At 45.0% G+C, this 19415-nt stretch overlaps 3 protein-coding genes across 4 annotated transcripts in view; 2 read left to right on the top strand and 1 right to left on the bottom strand.

Moving 5' to 3' along the window:
* The window catches only part of TOM1L1 (target of myb1 like 1 membrane trafficking protein), a 49016-nt gene extending 46795 nt beyond the window's left edge, over nt 1-2221 (top strand). For both annotated transcript variants that reach the window (XM_075579854.1, XM_075579855.1), the window contains exon 16: nt 472-2221. The gene's annotated coding sequence lies outside the window, so the exon portion shown is untranslated. The remainder of the gene's footprint in view (nt 1-471) is intronic.
* Nucleotides 1875-9296, bottom strand: COX11 (cytochrome c oxidase copper chaperone COX11). The gene is made up of 4 exons (XM_075579856.1): nt 9030-9296; nt 6642-6797; nt 4820-4945; nt 1875-4324 (listed from the first exon to the last, which is right to left on the bottom strand). Exons 1-4 carry the CDS (start codon nt 9243-9245, stop codon nt 4133-4135), a joined length of 690 nt encoding a protein of 229 aa, XP_075435971.1. The 5' UTR covers nt 9246-9296; the 3' UTR covers nt 1875-4132.
* A 28-nt stretch (nt 9297-9324) lies between these two features.
* STXBP4 (syntaxin binding protein 4) overlaps nt 9325-19415 on the top strand; it is a 58229-nt gene continuing 48138 nt past the window's right edge. Inside the window, exons 1-5 of the mRNA XM_075579648.1 lie at nt 9325-9473; nt 12987-13048; nt 13379-13511; nt 17580-17686; nt 19136-19300. Of these exons, the coding sequence (XP_075435763.1) occupies nt 13026-13048; nt 13379-13511; nt 17580-17686; nt 19136-19300 (428 nt within the window). The 5' untranslated portion in view covers nt 9325-9473; nt 12987-13025. The remainder of the gene's footprint in view (nt 9474-12986; nt 13049-13378; nt 13512-17579; nt 17687-19135; nt 19301-19415) is intronic.

The following is a 19415-nucleotide window of genomic DNA, read 5'->3' as shown; positions in this document are numbered from 1 at the left end:
GATCACGGGAGAACTAATCGATTGGCAGCATAGGCAATTGATTTTCAATAAAGGTAATCAAAGGTTGCAAATGGAAGCAGCTTGGATTGCCTCTAACACAATGCGTTGGGTTAACGCGCATACATTATTTAACTGCAATGATATTAAAAACAATTCGTGAGCTTTTAAGGTGTTACCGTGTGCGTTAACTCACATTAACAGCGTAATAACATCAGCTGCATCTGTATGCGTTCCCATCAAATACATTCGTTGTCCCTATACGGAATCACTCTCTTAAAAAAAAGACAGGATTGCCTTCCTATTCCACATCAATTCATATTGAATGACATATGGGATCAGCCTTACAAGCCAGGACCTCCCACTTACACGCACAGTGCAGAAAGCATGTGCCAGTATGTCTCTGTACAAATATACTGCAAACAGTACGGTGATGATCAAAAGAGAGAAACTGTGTATTATAATCTATTGCAGAGCGACCACACGTGCAGTGAACAGACAAGAGGAGAGAAGAGGAAATGCACATCAGAAAGCATTCATCTATGAGACTCAATGGGAGATTTTGAAGTCGCGGATCTCATTCTTGCAGCTGTGGAACAGCAAATTCAAAGTTACTTCCAACACTATAATTAAACAGAATGATTACACTAGCATGTGTGGAAAATCAGGTCACCTGGTTTGTTTGTTTTTAGCCACAAACGATGTTTTCTTAAGGCTTAGGTACTGTACATGCAATGTGTGTTTGCTGAAATGCATTAAGCTGGAAAGTACTGTAGTCTTGCCAAAAATTACCATAAGGAAAGGTATACAGGGATATACAGAATAAGTAAACATTGGAAAGGATGTTGATCCAGGGAGAAAGCTGATTGACATTTTTGGACTCAGGAAGGAATTTGTTTTGCACTTATGAGATAGCATTAGATGATGTGTCACTGGCGTTTTGTGTTTGCCTTCCTCTCGATCAATATACTATAAAAACAAATATAGGATAAAGTATCTGTTGTCTAAATTTAACATAGGTTAAACTTGATGGATGGATGTCTTTTTTTTTTCAACCTCATCTACTACTGTATGTAACTATGTAATTTATTTTTCCCCTTATGAGATGCCATTAGATGCTATTTCACTGGATTTTTCTGTTTGCCTTCCTCTGGATCAATATACTGTAAATACAAATATAGGATGAAGTATCTGTCGACTAAATGTAGCATAGGTTGAACTTGATGGACGCATGTCTTTTTTCAACCTCATCTACTATGTAACATAAATGAACATGTTAAATCACAAGCTAATGTAACAATCTATATATTGAGTGTAGGATACTCTGACTTTGTCATGTGAATGAAAGGTAACATGGAAGCAAGGAATAGGAACCTTTGGCCTAGAATTATTAAAGATTAGAACGGGACATGACTAGTTAGGGCTCGGAGGTATCAAAGCGCTCTGTATTTGGGGAGAATTTCATTTTAATCTCCTCGAGACTTAATATTTGAAGCACTTATATCTCAAGGAACGGAGCATCAATATGAAAAAAAATTGAAAGGGCAAGAAAATATGTATTAAAGGAAAAATAAAAAAAACATGGCAATCAGCACGGAGCTGCTGCTTTATGGGGCTTTTTACACTACTTAATACTTCCGTTCCTATTTAGTATGCTGTGAATTTGTTTTCTCTGTGCTAAGGAGGTTTCAGCTTCATTCAAGTGGAGCTGAAATCCTTCCAAGCAAGGGAAAAAACATCTTCAGAACATATTGATTAGGACCGCTTGAGCCTATATTAGAGGCATTTTAAGCTAGGAATGCTGCTTTGTTGTAGGGTTTCCTTACATCAAAGGTAGTTATTTTGTTTTGGAAGAAAAGGAGACGAACGATAAGAAATCACAAAATAATGTATTTTTATTACATGTACTTGGAGGTTTCTGCCCATTTCAAAGATTATTTACTGTATTCTTGCCAAGCACCTTTTGTAACTTAACAATATTGTCTCAATAAAGAGGTTCAGAATGCAATGGTTTCTTGGGTGTATTTGACATTAACAGCGTTTTTAAGATTTCTAAACAAGGCAACGTATCCATGTCTCCTGGCTCGTGTCACGGGTGCAGATCAGAATAAAGTGTACCAGCCAGGAAAACATGCAAACACCAGGGAAGAACAGCAGCACTCCAAATGTATTCAAAAGGATCAATGTTTCGGTCCATCACGGTTCTCGTCTTGACAAAGATCCGTGGTTAGACCAAAACATTGATCCTTTAGAATGTTTTGTATAGGCTTATGCTTAAGACCACTGGAGTGCTGCTGTTCTTCCCTGGTGTCGTGGTAGCCACGTTAACGTTCTAGCCGTGGTCTCGAGACTCGATAGCACGCGCAAAACGTATGTTCTGTGCCGTTTTACTCACGGCATTGACTGTTGGTGGAAAATAACCAGGGGGTAGTTCTTAGCCTCTCTCAATCAACTGATCACGTTGAAAAAAAAAAAACCAAAGCTGTAAAGAGCCCATAATTTTTTGTTTCTAGAAAATTCTGTGGCTCCTCTTCCGTAGTGATTTTTTTTTTGGGTTTACTGTATACTTTGTCATCTGGATGTTGCATAGGGCTTTTTGTTTCGTTATTGTATATGGTTTACAAAGTACTTAACGCTGACGTCATCACACAGATTTGGTTAAAATCAGTGTTCACAAGGTATAACAGTTACTAAAATAATAATTAAATGTATATAGAAGCCAATTGTACCAAGTTGTTTAAAAATTATTTTGACCCACTACGTTAAAAACGGTCCATTTACAACAGATATACACCCACACATTATAAATTAGCTGCTATAATGATCGGCGTTGCTCCGTGGATGAACGAGACATTTTTCAGCGCCAGAAAATACTTCAAGGCTTATTCGAGTCAAATGTAAGGGGGGCATCTGGCTGGGGAACGTGTCCTAAGGCAGGGGCGCTGGACTCCAGTCCTCAAGTCCCCCGACAGGTCAGGTTTTAAGTATTTACCTGCTTCAGCACAGGTGGTGCAGTCTTCGACTGAGCCACTTGTGCTGAAGCAGGGCTATTCTGAAAACCTGACCTGTTGAGAGGTTCTTGACGAATGGCATTGGGCACCATAGCTCTGCTTAGTAAAGGTGAGCTGTAATCTTCCGTTGAATCAACAACAGATAAGGACAGGTCTGATCTCTGCGGTCTGTCTTCAGTAAAACAGCTGTTGGCTATTACAATTACCAGTGACCTTTTATGGCCTAAGGTAGGTTTGGTACTTACCCGCTGCTTTAATGAGGAAACAATAAATGTGAACTGTACGGTGTGGACCCGTCCATTTGTGTGACTACTACTGGCTTGTGCTGCACGGTGTTTACTTTGTGGCAATATTGGAGGGGATCTGAATAGGGTCTACCTCCTGTTGGATAATGGAGTGGTGAATGACTAACTTTCTTTCCTACCTACCCCCCCCCCCCCCCCCAGGTTATATATGGACACGGCCTTATGGGATTATACCAGTGGTTGAGTAGTGGTCTTTTGATGGGGTGTATGGAATAGTCTCTGGTTAAGTACCCAGAGGGCCTACGTTTGTGAGAATTACCCTACTTCAGACTTGCTGAATTATTTCAGTATGAATAAAAGTGACGGAGATGTAGACTTTAAACAGTGGAACCCCCTTATAGAACCCTTGGGGTACTCTTATTGACACCTTACACATTGCAAGCGGTTGCACACTGAGCAAAATCAACAAAGTTCTGCTCCAAAAGGGCCTTCCTATATGGAACGTGTGTACTTCTCTCTGGTGCATTCTGCAGAGGTGCTAAAAGGTACCAGTGCTAATGCTAGTTATTCCCAAGCGGCGCCCACTTCCTTTCCTTCTTCAACATTAAATACAAAGTACCATCTCCCTTCAATCCGTATCTTTCTCTTCTGCGTTCAAGCACGCCTTTACTGCATTTTCCCCAATGCTGCTTTCATGAAGTGTAGACACTCTCACTAACAGACAGAAGTGGCACACACTGTACCTGTGATTATTTTACATTAAATATCAAATAACATGTTTTTTTACATTCTGTTGATCAAGTTCCCGTTTCTGTATACAGAGACGCCCTGTACAAGAACAGCGACGGCAGTGAACACGTCCGCATCTGTGTCTACTGTTCATGAAGGTAATTTGTAGCCAGGTACGGGCAACCTGTGACCGTCTTTGGCTTCAAAAAAGGTGTAAGATAAAGTGATGGTGTCCACTCTGGCCATTCTAGGGTCTTCTGCAAATTCTGGGTCTATGAAGAAAAATACTGGCATGTCCACTTCTTCATGGGGGTTGAGTCGTTGTTCTTCAAAACAAAAGCACTGAAAAGACAGGATCAGTTGTAATATTTCATATGTATATATAGTTCTGCTTCATTAACTTCCAGTTTAAGCCCTTATGATGTTCCCAGCACACACTGATGGCCCCTATGAAGTTCAAGGTACTTCTGGTTGCAACTGCAGTCTTCGCTACAAATGGAAGCGGGTGACTTCCTCTCCCACCCCGTTTGTGCCATTCGTGAAAACACATTAAAATGCAAAAGCTTATTCTATTATTTGCAGGATGGAAGTGGACATCCGTGCTCAGCATTGAAGCATATTTATTTCTAGTCCTGCCCCTTTAAAAGGTGGCTTATCCGAATATCTGCCAAAGCGGCCGACTGGGCCGCCATCAATTCCCCGTGGACTTAAATAAATTGGGCATTGCACCCGAAAAACGACCCAATCGGCAGATGCAGAATAAGCAACTAAAAATACCAAGTAAACGGTTAGCACTTCTTGCCCATCCGCGATTTCGTCTCCCTGTTAACACGGTACCTGAATTTTGTTGAAATACTGCCCAGCATCGAAGGGCACCACATTGTATGTAGAGATTCCAATCACAGGCTTTTCCGTGGAGTTCTTGGCTCTATAGAATGCCAACGCAGTCTCACCCGGGACCAGCTGTCAAATGACACAGGGGAAAGATGTATCAGTTGACAACCCTTGTAAGTCGTCTTCATGCTGTTTCCAACCCTTCCTAGTCTGCCCTGAGCAGGAAATATGCAGCAACCTAAACGCCGTGCGGTTGTATCCCCCTTTGCAACACGGTGCAGGCCCCTCTAACAGAAAAGGGTTGGGCAAAAAGCACATATTTACTAACACAATCTGTCATTCCAACTATACCTTTCATTACAGTATATTTAGAAAGGTGGGTTTCTTTGGTTTTTGCCCCGAATAATAATAATAATAATAATAAAAAAGCAGCAGTAGTGGAAATGTATCACACCAACCACGTTCCCTTTTGAAATATCCCATTTAAATTCCAACAGTTATAACACTTAGCAGTTATTTAGGCATGCTTTCTTTCTCCCAATGTTGGCACTGTATGTTAATTCTGTAAAGTGCATGGTGCATGGCTTCCTATCAAATCCCGCATCTCACACTCCATTCTACTCCGCACTTTTAAAGCTTTACACTTTTCTGCTCCTCCTTACATCTCAGCCCTAATTTCTCGCTATGCACCATCCCGACTCTTGCATTCTGCTCAAGGATGTCTTCTCTGTACCCCCTTTGTACCTAAAGCCCTCTCCACCTTAAACCTCTCACAGACTACTCCACACCTCTAGAATGCCCTTCCCCTCACTACCCGACTAGCACCCCCTCTATCCACCTTTAAGACCCACCTCAAAACACACCTGTTTAAGGAAGCATACGAGTAGCTCCATGGCTGATAATTAACACAGCGTACACACACCTTGGCCCCCTACAGACGCACTTACCAGAACACTCTCCTGTCTCTGTACGTTCTTCCTACCTACCAATTAGATTGTAAGCTCTTCGGAGCAGGGACTCATTTTCCTAAATGTTACTTTTATGCCTGAAGCACTTCTCCCCTTTATGTATTATTTATAACAATATAAACACACAGAGAATTTGACAATGATATTTTCGGAGTATTAAGGAACAGTTACCTGGAAGTCAAAGCACACCAACGAAATGTCACATTTGTCCCAGGTATAAAAACAAAAAAAAGCAAAACATGTATTACAATGTATTAATCTCAGTAAAACGAAATGGCAAACTCTTGGGAACCACAAACACATTCTGCATTCAAGTATTGAATGAAGCTACATATTCCAACTGATTTAAGCTAATCAGAACAATAGTAGCTTTAATGATAAGAAACGTTACACTTCTGTACAGTATGCACTTGGCACCAGTCCCAGAAAGAGCAAGTTAATTCGTAGCCTGTGAAACCTTTAATAGACCAGCACATCAATCCTACAAGGCTGTCTGGTGCATAAGCTGTTGAGACTGCAGAGGTCTCCGCGGTATCAAGAGCTTATGTCTAGGACAACCTTGTAGGATTGATGTGCTGGTCTATTAAAAAAATGTAGCACGGCCAACACAGTATCTTACTTGGACTCTGCAATGACATCTATGCATCAGCAGTACCAGGCAGACGCAAACCATTACATGCAAAGTGTGTAAACATGCCTTATCCGGGATAAAAAAAACAACATATTTGTTGAAACACGAGAAGAGACATTTTTTTTTAAATTAAATTACGGAGTAAATATCCATTCTCTCCCCCCCCCCCACCCGTTTGCTGATCACACAACCTACACATAGGTAATTGATCACTGTAATAACTTACATGGATCTCGGTTTGCTGGGGCCTAAAATTCCAGTGCAAGCTGGCGTGCACATCGGCATTGAAAGTGACTTTAATAACACGATCCTTCACAGGCTCCATGGTCTCGATTTGGTCTGAACTGTGACCGGCTACGGCTGTCCCCCCAAGTCCACTGGCCTGAATGAAAAGAAAAAACGCAAAGTCAGATACAGTTTATAGAAGTTAAAGTGACATTTCCTTTAAAATCCTGTGGGGTTTTCAAATTTTTTTTTGTCAGTTGTGATAACACTTGCAGAGGTGGTCAAAATATAAAATACTTAGGAGCCAGTCAGATTTTTTAGGAGCCGCTGCTTTGTGCGTCGGGGGAAGGGTTTTCCAGGCAGCTCTGTGTCACTGTGTATATAGTATCTGTGACACTTTGATCTAGATTGTCAGATTGACTAAAGCAGACCCGGCTTGGTATAGTTTTAATACATTTTCCTTTTGTGAAATTCACTGGCATGTTATGTGTATTGGGAAGAGGAGAAGCAACCCAATGGCCTTGTGATATATAAAAGGAATCTCAATCTTGCTGTTGAGGTCCAAACGAGTGAAGTTTTGGAGATCCCTGAATGCTTTTATATTTGATCAGGAATCGACTCAAAAAGCCCCAAAGCTCCCATTCAATGGTCGTTCTCAGCGCAGAATGGGAAGTTTGGTTGCGATCAAGCAGCCCCTGGTGCTCCGCCGACACCGCAACTCACCGCCGGGCACCTCGCCGCAACACTGAAGCAACCTTTACATGTCCCGTGCGGCCGCCACTCATGGGAATGTCCCCGGCAGCTGGCACTCCTACGCGCCATCTTTAAATCTCTCACACAGGACTCTGAGTAGTGGCCGCATAGGACATTGTCATGAGTGGCGACCGCACGATATGGGGCATTTAAACATGGGGTCGGAACGGCGAGAAGCCCAGCGGCGACGTGCCAGGGCAGTCTGAAGCACCCTAGACTGTTTTCAGTGACATAGTTACATAGTAGATGAGGTTGAAAAGAGACACGGTACATCCATCAAGTTCAACCTGTGCTAAACTTAGATGACAGATACTTTATCCAATATCCGTACTTCTGACTACTGTTACAAATGAGCCAAACGGCTTTTCAATGCGGGACCACTAATCTGGAGCAATACATGTGGGTCACATTATGTGCCTGTATGTGAATGCGTCCATGTGTTTGTGCGCAGTGGTCGAAGTGGCCTAATCTATGGCAGTGAAGGGATTAAAAAAAAAAAACACAAATTAGTGGCATTGTGGCGCACTTCAAAAAAATTCGACATTGATTTTAACATTTGAGGAAAAGCTATTCTGACCCTAATTCTAAAACCATGTACAGAACAGGTGTTCTTAGGATGCACAAATGTTCAGAGGATTCCTACAGTGCACCTACTGCACTTGCATTTGTCTTTTTAGACAAGGGGGAAAAAATATGTTGACGGGCAAATTTTGATGCATTAATAATTCATCACAAACGTGGTGAATGCTTGGTATTTCATTTACATATCATCTGCATATGTGTGCCAACATCCACAATCTGCCGCTTTTTTTTTTTTTTATATATACACAAAAATTGTGGTTATACATTGGCGTGCCAAGACGCATTCAAAATGTCAGCTGTTGCACAAAACAATTGGCCCCTTTGTACAAGAATAAGAGTGCTGCATATGCGAATATGTAGGAATACAGGTACCATGTGTGTTCCGTACGGCCATCGCGTGATTAACACTTTTAAGGTCAGAGGGAGACCGCAACGCACTATGAAGTGTGCGTCAGCAATCTTTATATGTTTTGTGGTCATCCCCGACTTGGTATCGGTCAAAACTGGTGCAATTCTGGAGGAAAATCAAACTATCAGATGCATTCATGAAAACAAGTCCTATTTGCATGGTGATTTCTATTTGATTTGGTGAAGATTTTGCTTCCCCTGAGCTGCCCTACATCTGCGTCTAATCATGCAGCGATCACTTTGTAAGCTGCCCATAAATATCCCCCCTCCCCTCTACATACTATCCACCTCCTCCGTGCATACTAGCCCCTCCATTCTGCCCCCCCCCCCCCTTCCCAATGCATACTGCCCTCCTCCTGCCCCTGCATACTGCCTACCTCTCCCCCCAACCAAACTATCCACCTCCTCCCCCCTCCGGACACAGTTCCCCCTGCATACCCCCTGCCTCCTCCCCCCAGCATACTGCCTACCTCCCCCCCCCTACTTCCTCTCCCCCAGCCCCTACATACCCCCTTCCTCTTGCATACCCCCTTCTTCCTCTCCCCCCCCCCCCATGCATACCCCCTTCTTCCTCCCCTTGCATACCCCCTTCTTCCTCTCCCCCACCCCCTGCATACCCCCTCGCGGGGTGGTTGCATGGACTCGCCTGGCAGTACAGCCTGTACAGGGGCACCGCGGCATACGACATCCCCACCATCCCCACGACCGTGGCGGCCACGTACGTCAGGACAGTCTTGTTCCGGCTCCTCCACTCCCGCTCCTGCCCGCCGGTGAAAGGGTTGCGGCTCTTCAGACCCCTGTCCGGCACACGGGGCCGCAGTACCCCCCAGCGGAGCCCCCTTACCCCCAACCGCAGCAACATCCCACTGTCACCTTCAACCTGCGTGCCAAGGCGCTTCCGGGTTGGTCAAATCTCGCGACACGTCCGTCTCTCTCCTCTGCGTGCAGCCCGCGCCTGCGGTTGCCATGACAGCGCCTACGACCCTCCTCCGTGACGCGCACCCGGAACTGCTGGAGCAGACGCCCCCACGTGTGTTGCTTGTTGTTATGGTTTGGAAGGCAGAGCCCCCACCTCCCACAGGCCGGCACAGTGAGTACAAAGTGTGTGTGTGTGTGTGTGTGTGTGTGTGTGTGTGTGTGTGTGTGTGTGTGTGTGTGCATACACATCAACAACATGTTATTACCCATCTAAAGAAATGCCTATAAATACTGGGGCTCTGTGCTAAGGCCACCGTGTTCCATTGTGAACAGCTGGACTGCAGATGTTTGCATCACGTTGCATATGACAATAAAGGAGTTTAGTGGATTGTGAAATAAGAACTGGGATGACCATAGCCAATGCTTTATAACAGTTTGGGGTCATCTGCTAAACTGCTATCCTCTGCTGCTGAGTAAAATAATATATTGTAGGACATAGGTCTGGCGTTGTATGTGCGATCAGCCTCAATATCCCTTCAGAGAGTGACATCCACTGGATTGCAGTGGTATTTGCACAGTTTACTGCTCCATGCAGAATAAACTCCAGTCATAACAGTGACCAATGGTCCTTATAATAATAATAATTACCCACAAATACATTTGATTACAAGTGAAGGCTTAACCACTTGGTTGATGCTGCTTCTTTGATGAAGAGACATAGTTGACATGTATTAATTTACACTGCAAGTCATCTAGTTGGCTGCCCTTAATGTGATGGCGATCAATGAATTATTAATGGTTAGGGTTGACTGCATTTTTTGCGATTCCAAATATGAATCCCTATGTCAATAATTTATATGGATGGGCCACTGGTCCAGGAGTCGAGCTGTTCGCCCAAGGTTGCACACTAGACAAAATTTGCCCTCTTTCAGCCGCAAAATAAAGTCGCGGTTGAGTCAGATTTCGCAGGAGGTTCCCTGAGCCTTTTGCCAGACAGATTGCAGACTCAGAAGTAGTGCTTTTGCTGGTGAGTGTGAGTAAGAGTCCTCTTTAGTAGAGTACCCACTGACTTGTATACCTCCCTTGATAAATATATACCTCCCTTGATAAAGCGCCATGTGGGCATGAAACGCACTGGAGGAACTTTTTGCCTCCTTTTAATTGCTAATCAATAAATATATGCTTTTTATATAAATTGTGCACTCTAGCCCTCTCACTAGTCTACAGTGCATCATTTTCCCCCCTCATATCGTGAACTTTTGCTTCAGTCAGCCCACTGGGTTGATATCCTTAGACCGGCCAATCATCATCCTTCAGTCCAGACGTTGAAGATGTTACCGGCGAGGGCAGCCTTTCCATTTTTCTAGTCCCCGTAGGAGTTTGTGCATGGACTATCCACCATTTTTATAGCCCCGCATAGCTAAGCCGGAGCTTCTACCGGCACCGCCTACGGAAGTAAGTATCTCGAGAAGCATTGCCCCAGAGCTTAAATGAACACAGTTCAGAGCTTCAATCCTATAACTATACAAAAAGGAAAGTAGGTTTGCTGCTTTAAAAGGTATCTAAATTGACATTGCTATAAGTTAGTAGAACCCAGCCAATGCCGGTCACAAGCCCGGATGAAAAATGTGGAGTGTTGGTTCACGTGGCGACAGAACTGGAAATTTAGCCAAGAGCCCAATGGCAGGACAACATTTATGAAGCAATGGAAACACTAGAGGACGTATTGAACATCCTGCCGCTGGCCTCTACAACGCATAGCTCCCTATCTTGCAGAAGATGAAGTGATGTCGTTTACGGAGAATACCTACCTATAAGCTAGTAGCCTTTCTACGCCTAAATGTTTTGTGATCTGGCCTCTTTGAAGAACTAGTTGATAATCTACAGCAGCGTTCTACAGCTATTACTTTACAAACATGTTTCGGAGATGGCCAATCGCTGAATGACTTTGAGTTTCTAAAAACCAGAGGGGATCCTTTTTGGCACCTGTTCCAGTTCTGAGACACCGTCACATTTTGAGCCAGTGCCTTCGGCTGTTTGATCTTCACTGTCTTTCTCCTTGGTCCTGGAGATTGAGAGGTTAAGTTGGAACTGGGGTATTGACTATTAGTGAGAGGAGGTTCAGGATGCATTGTGTTTCGGCCTAGATATGTCCCTAAAAAAGGCAGGCACTGCCATCCCACTTCAAAACAAGTATACAGGTATAAACCAATCCGGAACACAACCTCAAGACAAGCCTCATTGTTTGGCACACACCGTTCTGCAGGTTTGGCTTCACTGGCCGACTCTTGTTGGCTATCCATTGCAATGCAGGCTGCAACATCTACAGTATGGTTAGCGGTATAAACGCTAGCATCACAAACCAAAGCAAGGCACGGGCACAGCAGGAGAATCAAATTACCCGTGTCTGTAGGTGGAATAATCACCAGAAAGGTCACCCGTCTTGTTTAAACTTGTTGGCAGTAGATTGCCACGCAGGTGCTGATGTAACCTGCTTTCATTGTCTGATATAGCTTATAGCGTGACTAGTTTAAAGCAGCAGTCCCATCCATTTTGGACACTGATTTATTTTTAAAGAATTCGAACCCGGGAGTCCTATCTGCACTATTTTTTAGCTCCTAGGGCATCACCTTTCACCCATCCCCCTGCTCCCAAGATACATACAGGCATACCCCGGTTTAAGGACACTCACTTTAAGTACACTCGCGAGTAAGTACATATCGCTCAATAGGAAAACGGCAGCTCACGCATGCGCCTGTCAGCACGTCCTGAACAACAATACCAGCTCCCTACCTGTACCGAAGCTGTGCGCACGCGGGGAGACTATAGAGCCTGTTACAAATGCGTTATTTACATCAGTTCTGCACGTATATGACGATTGCAGTACAGCACATGCATCGATAAGTGGGAAAAGGTACTGTTTCACTTTAAGTACATTTTCGCTTTACATACATGCTCCGGTCCCATTGCGTACGTTAATGCGAGGTATGCCTGTAATCTTTTAGTTGCTGCTAGTGTTGCTAGGTGACTTCTCCATGAATACTGGACACGAGGGTGACGAGTGTGAAGCGCTCGAGAAAAGTCGGTGGGGAGGGGTCTGTCCCCGTCTTTTCTTTCTTCCCCTATTTCAATCCCTTTCTTTTACGTACTCGCGGGTGTCCCACTGTTTGTGCCTCTTCTTCTGTTTCTGGCACGCTGTTTCTGTTGGTGATGTAAAACTAACTTGTATGGCTCACAAGATCAGGGATTATTTCTACCCTTTCCAAACGCACGTGGGATAGCACCCGATTTCTTCTCATTTACATTACTCACACAATGGGGGACAGGCTCGACTGCACAGGGGAAAGGAACGCATTAAACAGAGACACACTGCACGTAGCAAAAGGCCTAAGAGAAAGACACAAGCTCTAAAGCCAAATCAATGTATGTATGTATGTCTCTGTGAGGATCCCTAGAGATCCAATATACCGGCGCAGCACGAGAGATAATCATATAAAAGTTGTTTATTGGGTCCAAAATGCACACGTCCGACGTTTCGGTCCCCAGGGGGACCTTCTTCAGGGGTAACCAGGTAGGAAGTGACGACATATTTAAAAAAAGAGAAAAAGTTCCTTTTCTTACCTTTTTACAAGTTGTTTTTTGTTTTGTTTTTCTAATGACATTTGACTGTTTTGCTTTTATTTAGGTAATTAGAAGCATCCACACTTAACTGGAGGTCACGGGCATGGCAAAGTCCACTGAAATAAGGTAAAACGGGTTTGTTTACCGAGTGATGCAGCCTTGCTTTGCAACATACATGTACGTTTCAGTAAAGTGAAAACACTCGGCCATATTACTAGGCCATCCATGTAATTAATGGGGTTCCGCTACGGAGACCCCCCCCTGCTTCAAACCTAGAACATAAAAATAAAGCAAGCAAAACAACCTCCAGTGCTGCATTAACTAACGATGTTTCTTTAATGAGAATCAGTGATTTGTACCCATTTTTAGATGGCCCCATCAACAAAGATGTGTTTTTGAAGTTGGGCGTTTAAAATGGCTCCTTAATAGATCTTCTTTTTTTTTTTCTTTTTCTAGCGAGAGCAAAGTTCAGGCGATTACAGTAACCAAAGAAACGAGTCTGGGCCTGAGCATTGCAGGAGGAATTAGCAGAGCGGGCGGACCGTTGATCTACATTAAGGATATTATCGCCGGAGGAGACTGTCACAAGGTAATTACTACATGTTGCTTTGTCCTGTCAAAATGACACGTATAACCTGCAAACCACGGCGTCACTGAGACTTCAGAGTTTAAAGCGGCAGACCAAGCAATATCCTACATGTGAGGTTTTTTTTTTTTTTTAAATAAATCAGTTCTGTACTATGAGAAAATACTTGTAGCATTTTTTATTTTTTTTTAAACAAACCTGAAATGACATTTTTAATGTATTATAATGTAACAAGCATTTTTTGTTTCTATAGCAACCATTTACAAAGTCACATCCCCTTCCCCCTCTTCTGAAACAGGCTCTGGCACACCCCTTTTTGAGCCCCGCCCTCTCTCTAGCAGTGCACCAATTGTATCTGGTGACTGCCTGGTCACATGATCTTCCCCACAGAGCTTTGGATCTCTGGTCCTCGTGATTTGACGCCGCGGGGTCATGTGACGCATCACCATGGCAACGCACGCCAAATGCCGCTGCGGGGTCACATGACCCGCTGCATTATTTGACGCCGGGTCGTAGGAGAGGGGGGGTGCGAACGCTGGGGCTGCGAGGCAAAGGGGGCGCAGGTCAAAAACTTTGCGCACCACTGATCTAGACAACCGTAATCAGGGTCAATATGCTAATGAGACCTTTGGCCTAAAGCAGCCATCGTGCCATATAAACCATTTGTTTTTACTGCATTGGAACATGGGGGTGGGGTAAAGGGTGGGAGAGGTGTTCTCTGGCGCCATTTCTAGCTCTGGGAACCTCCCTGTTCGCGAGTTTGGCCTGTGAGTTTTGGAGGCCGTATTGAATTCCCTAAAGAGTGGGAAAACCACCGGTAACCAATCCGGTGAGTATCTCGAGAATCAGGTGGTTCCCACCGAGCTACAAATAGTGCTGCTCAGCTTTGGATAACCCCCCCTCCGTTTCAATGCTGTAAAGTAAATAAATAAAATCGTATAGGTGAGTTTGCGACTTTAAAGTTTGGTCTACATTCACATCCCAGGAGGACAGGCTGTTTGACCAAGATGCCGATTAAAAAGTAGTTGAGCCTGTAACTTTTGTCACGCTCCGAGCCCAGGAAGAAGGGCTGTGCGACTGAAAACATGGTTGGCGTCAAGACCCCAAACGAGAGGCTGTTCGGCCTACAACTTTTGGTCTTTTGTAAAGGTAGGCCCACATGGAAAGGCTTTTTGGCCTCAAACTGTACTTGCGGTCAAGAACATGAAAGACTTTGGCATGGATGATTTACGTCTCACGGGAGGGTTTCAGCACTGTGGGGTCTGCAGCTTCAAGTATAGAGATGTGGGATTTTTTAGACCCACCCTGAGTAGGCAAAATGCACCAACACCTATGTGTCCTCCCTAAGAGCCAGGCAGGGAAGGGTTACACGTGTGAAATAATGGCTTGACTGCTGTGCACTGCAGTAGTCCGGCCACTAGAGGTCATCGTAGCTTTGGTTCTAATTGAAGGGTTGCCGCAGGTAACGAAGGAAATGGAACGAAGCAGAAGTCGTTACCAACAATTAACCGATTCACCACGGAAATATCACTGCTCGTGTGTGAATCTGGCACATACATTATATTCGTTGTGTTGGAGATGGCTTATTATCTCTATATATTATTAGATGTAGCTCGGGCCTGCACAACTCCAGTCCTCGAGGGCCACAAACAGGCCAGGATATCCCTACTTCAGCACAGGTGGCACAATAAGTGGCCGGGGCCCTCCTGTATGTAGTATTCACTACCCACCGTTTACATTCTCACTATTGTTGTTGTCTCCTGGGTGTTATATGATGTTAAATCTCGGGCAGTTATTGTTGTGTATTGAGGTAGCCATTGGTTTTCCAGTGGGAGCTACGGAGTTGACATACTTTTGAGCGGGCGTTTTACGGTTCCTTTTGTTGCAACGCACGACGTCGCGACACGTCGGCGTTATTAAGCGGCTTCTGACATCACACAAGCCTCTGTAGGCGTGCGGGGGAGGCTCCGGCCAGAGATGATTGGTTCACAAGCTGTTACTAGGATACAACATGCTATGAGAAGCGGTTATTGGATGGCGCCACGTCCGGTTATGGCCGAGGACACCGCGCCTAAGCTGATTCTGTGTGTTATCGCGGGAACACCGGCCTGATGAACCAGCCATTTGTGGGCCTGAACCATTGTTTTTTTTCTATATATTTAGATGATTCCTTAAAGTAAAAGGCAATTGATTTTTAAGAAACAACGTTACCGTGACCGTGAGCGAGTGTGCCGTCTCCTTCTCTTTTAACATTTGTAGTAATGATATTGGATTTACTGCTTACCAAAAATACAGAGAACCTCACTGCGGAACAGAAGCTTTTGCTATCTCGCTGCTAGGAGACGGAGGCGGCTCAGTGAGTAACAACACTGACTGGCACTGAGTGTGAAGCAGGGGAACCTGGGAGAAGGAGCGGCTCAGTGAGTAACAACACTGACTGGCACTGAGTGTGAAGCAGGGGAACCTGGGAGAAGGAGCGGCTCAGTGAGTAAAGACACTGACTGGCACTGAGTGTGAAGCAGGGGAACCTGGGAGAAGGAGCGGCTCAGTGAGTAAAGACACTGACTGGCACTGAGTGTGAAGCAGGGGAACCTGGGAGAAGGAGCGGCTCAGTGAGTACAGACACTGACTGGCACTGAGTGTGAAGCAGGGGAACCTGGGAGAAGGAGCGGCTCAGTGAGTACAGACACTGACTGGCACTGAGTGTGAAGCAGGGGAACCTGGGAGAAGGAGCGGCTCAGTGAGTAACGACACTGACTGGCACTGAGTGTGAAGCAGGGGAACCTGGGAGAAGGAGCGGCTCAGTGAGTAACGACACTGACTGGCACTGAGTGTGAAGCAGGGGAACCTGGGAGAAGGAGCGGCTCAGTGAGTAACGACACTGACTGGCACTGAGTGTGAAGCAGGGGAACCTGGGAGAAGGAGCGGCTCAGTGAGTAAAGACACTGACTGGCACTGAGTGTGAAGCAGGGGAGCCTGGGAGAAGGAGCGGCTCAGTGAGACACTGACTGGCACTGAGAGTGAAGCAGGGGAACCTGGGAGAAGGAGCGGCTCAGTGAGTAAAGACACTGACTGGCACTGAGTGTGAAGCAGGGGAACCTGGGAGAAGGAGCGGCTCAGTGAGTACAGACACTGACTGGCACTGAGTGTGAAGCAGGGGAACCTGGGAGAAGGAGCGGCTCAGTGAGTAAAGACACTGACTGGCACTGAGTGTGAAGCAGGGGAGCCTGGGAGAAGGAGCGGCTCAGTGAGACACTGACTGGCACTGAGAGTGAAGCAGGGGAACCTGGGAGAGGGAGCGGCTCAGTGAGTAACGACACTGACTGGCACTGAGTGTGAAGCAGGGGAACCTGGGAGAAGGAGCGGCTCAGTGAGTAACGACACTGACTGGCACTGAGTGTGAAGCAGGGGAACCTGGTTCAATTCCCGGTGTCAGCTCTTTGTGACCTTGGGAAAGTCACTTTATCTCCCTGTGCCTCAGGCACCAAAAACATAGATTGTAAGCTCTACGGGGCAGGGACCTGTGCCTGCAAAAATGTCTCTGTAAAGCGCTACATAAAACTAGCAGCGCTATACAAGAACATGCTGCTGTTATTATTATCACATCGGCGTGTAACTCATGAGATTCTATTAGAAGACGTTGGATTATTTCAGATGCATTATGAAGCACGTGTTACACGGGAGTAGCTACACCAGTTTACTTCTGCCTTAAAGATCACAAATTAATTTCCGTGAAATTGCATAATCTTTTGAAGTAGCTAATTGGGATCCTAATTATAAGTGAATAATTAGAACTTTAATTATTTCTAACCTGTAAAGAGCTTTTTACCGTCACAATTCTCTACATACAAGGTTGTTTTCTTTTTATTACCAAGAAAAGTGTGTGTGTGTGTCTGTGTGTGTCTGTGTGTGTCTGTGTGTGTCTGTGTGTGTGTCTGTGTGTGTGTGTATCTTTGGAGGTTTTCCATGTTGGTCGGTAGTAAGGTTCCCGAAGAGATGATCCTCCACTAATTGGGGTTGGTCGATGTGAGATTTCCAGCTGACGATTTTGTTTTTCTCTCTGTTAATTAGGATGGACGACTAAGACCCGGAGACCAGCTCATATCCTTAAATCGGGAATCATTGGTCGGTGTGTCGTGTGAAGAAGCAAAAGGCGTATTAAATAGAGCGAAATTAAGGTAATTATCCAGAAACGACTTGGAGATGGAACTTAAAAGACCCAGACACATTTAAAAGTTTACATTTTGTTATTTGAGCCTACATATTCTCTTGGGGCTCTGTTTATTCTGGCCCCTGTTTGTAAATTGTCTTAAGAAACGTGTTTATATTTGAGCCTAAAACATGGCAACATTGGAAGCACTAGAGCAGGGGTGCGGAAACGTTACCCCCCGCGCCCCCCTCGCCCTTGTCTTCGGCGTCAAATGACGCCGCAGGTTCACATGACGTTGCCGTGACCCAGCAGCGTCACGCGATCCCCGGGCATTTAATTGAAATGCCTTGGGGAAGAGCGCGGTGCCTCTGCAACCACCGCGCCCCCCCAGTTTGCGCATCGCTGCGCTGATTCCTCGTGCAACGCGCGCCCCCCCACAGAGACGGAGGGCGTTCTGGTAAGTGCGTCTGCAAGGGATCAAGGTTTATGTTTGAGGTGTAAAGTATCAGCCATGGAACAACTCCTATGCTTCGTTAAGCAGGTGTGTTTTAAGTTGGGTCTTGAAGGTGGATAGAGAGGTTGTTAGTCGGAATATAGAGTTCTATAAAGGGGTAGTCCAATGTAAAAATATCACCAATATTGCAATATACTAACAAATGAATAACCGCTATATATCGCCCACAGCACCCCACTTAATGCTCAAAAATATATACCAATAAAGTTTAATGTCAGAACTAACAGTTCCGAAAGTTCTGAAAGTGTAAACCAACACTGTACCTATACAATTGCTTGCAAAGCGAAAACGATACAATGAATTAATTGATAACGTTATCACCATATAGCCAATATAAAAAAAAAATCTATACATTAAATATTTCTACTGGTTTACAGCTGACCTTCCGCAAACGAAATATAAAGAGTCTCAGAATCAAACACGGGCTTATAATGTCAAAGTGTTTGGCCTTCCGATGCAGAAATCATTTACGCCGTTGCTTAATAGCGTCTCAATTAGACAAACGCAGCCTAAGCAAGCGCAATACGCAGTCCCACAGTGTTATATATTTACATGCACCAAACAGAACAAGCTACACCAGGGTCCCCTTATTAATAAGGGGAGGAACCCCCATACATCAATGCTATGGGCAGCGCTGCAGCTCGTGCAACTGACACCGTACACCCAAAAAGTGCAGAAACCGTAGGGGCGCACTCTACCCCCCCAACAACAACAAAATGTTTTAGACGTACCTCGTGACAACTATATATAAATTGTCATTTATTCACAAATATTTCATTGTTCATTTAGGTGAACATCTATATACAAAAAATGACTAATGTATGCACTAAGCTACAATACACCAGGGGTTGCCCCAAACTTTTTCTCTTTGCACCCACCCCCCTGCCTGCTCTCCGCCAACCCCCACCCCAACATTTCACATTTTGTACACGTTTATGTGTATTTTTCTTCAAATATGTGTAGGAGAGGCTCGGCTTGGGAGCTTGCCTTCGTTAGACAAGCCGCCCCTCAGTACCGTGACCAGATATCGCCGTCTCCGGACGATCGGAAGCAGGGATCGATAGAAGTCTCCTCGAACTTTATTCCAAGATGTCCTCTACCCCCAGTGCTGGGAGAACCAGCCTGCCAGTAAGTCAGGTCAAATTCTGTCCTCTGCTTGTAGTTGGTGGTCAGTGTTTGAAGATCCCTCTCCCCCCCACTCTCTTATCCAGCCCTCTTCTCCCCTCCCCTTTCCCCCCCCCCC

Source organism: Ascaphus truei, chromosome 22, assembly GCF_040206685.1.
Source record: "Ascaphus truei isolate aAscTru1 chromosome 22, aAscTru1.hap1, whole genome shotgun sequence".
Taxonomy (NCBI): domain Eukaryota; kingdom Metazoa; phylum Chordata; class Amphibia; order Anura; family Ascaphidae; genus Ascaphus; species Ascaphus truei.
Note: the sequence above shows the minus strand (reverse complement) of the source record. Positions and strands in the feature narration are given on the sequence as shown.

What these genes read in the sequence shown, in the direction of transcription:
- COX11 (XM_075579856.1), bottom strand. Translation starts at nt 9,245, where the DNA reads ATGTTGCTGCGGTTGGGGGTAAGGGGGCTCCGCTGGGGGGTACTGCGG. An exon ending in TGTACAGGCTGTACTGCCAG is followed by an intron (nt 6,798 to 9,029) that starts GCGAGTCCATGC and finishes CTTTTCATTCAG; the next exon opens with GCCAGTGGACTTGGGGGGAC. An exon ending in AGTATTTCAACAAAATTCAG is followed by an intron (nt 4,325 to 4,819) that starts GTACCGTGTTAA and finishes CTGTCTTTTCAG; the next exon opens with TGCTTTTGTTTTGAAGAACA.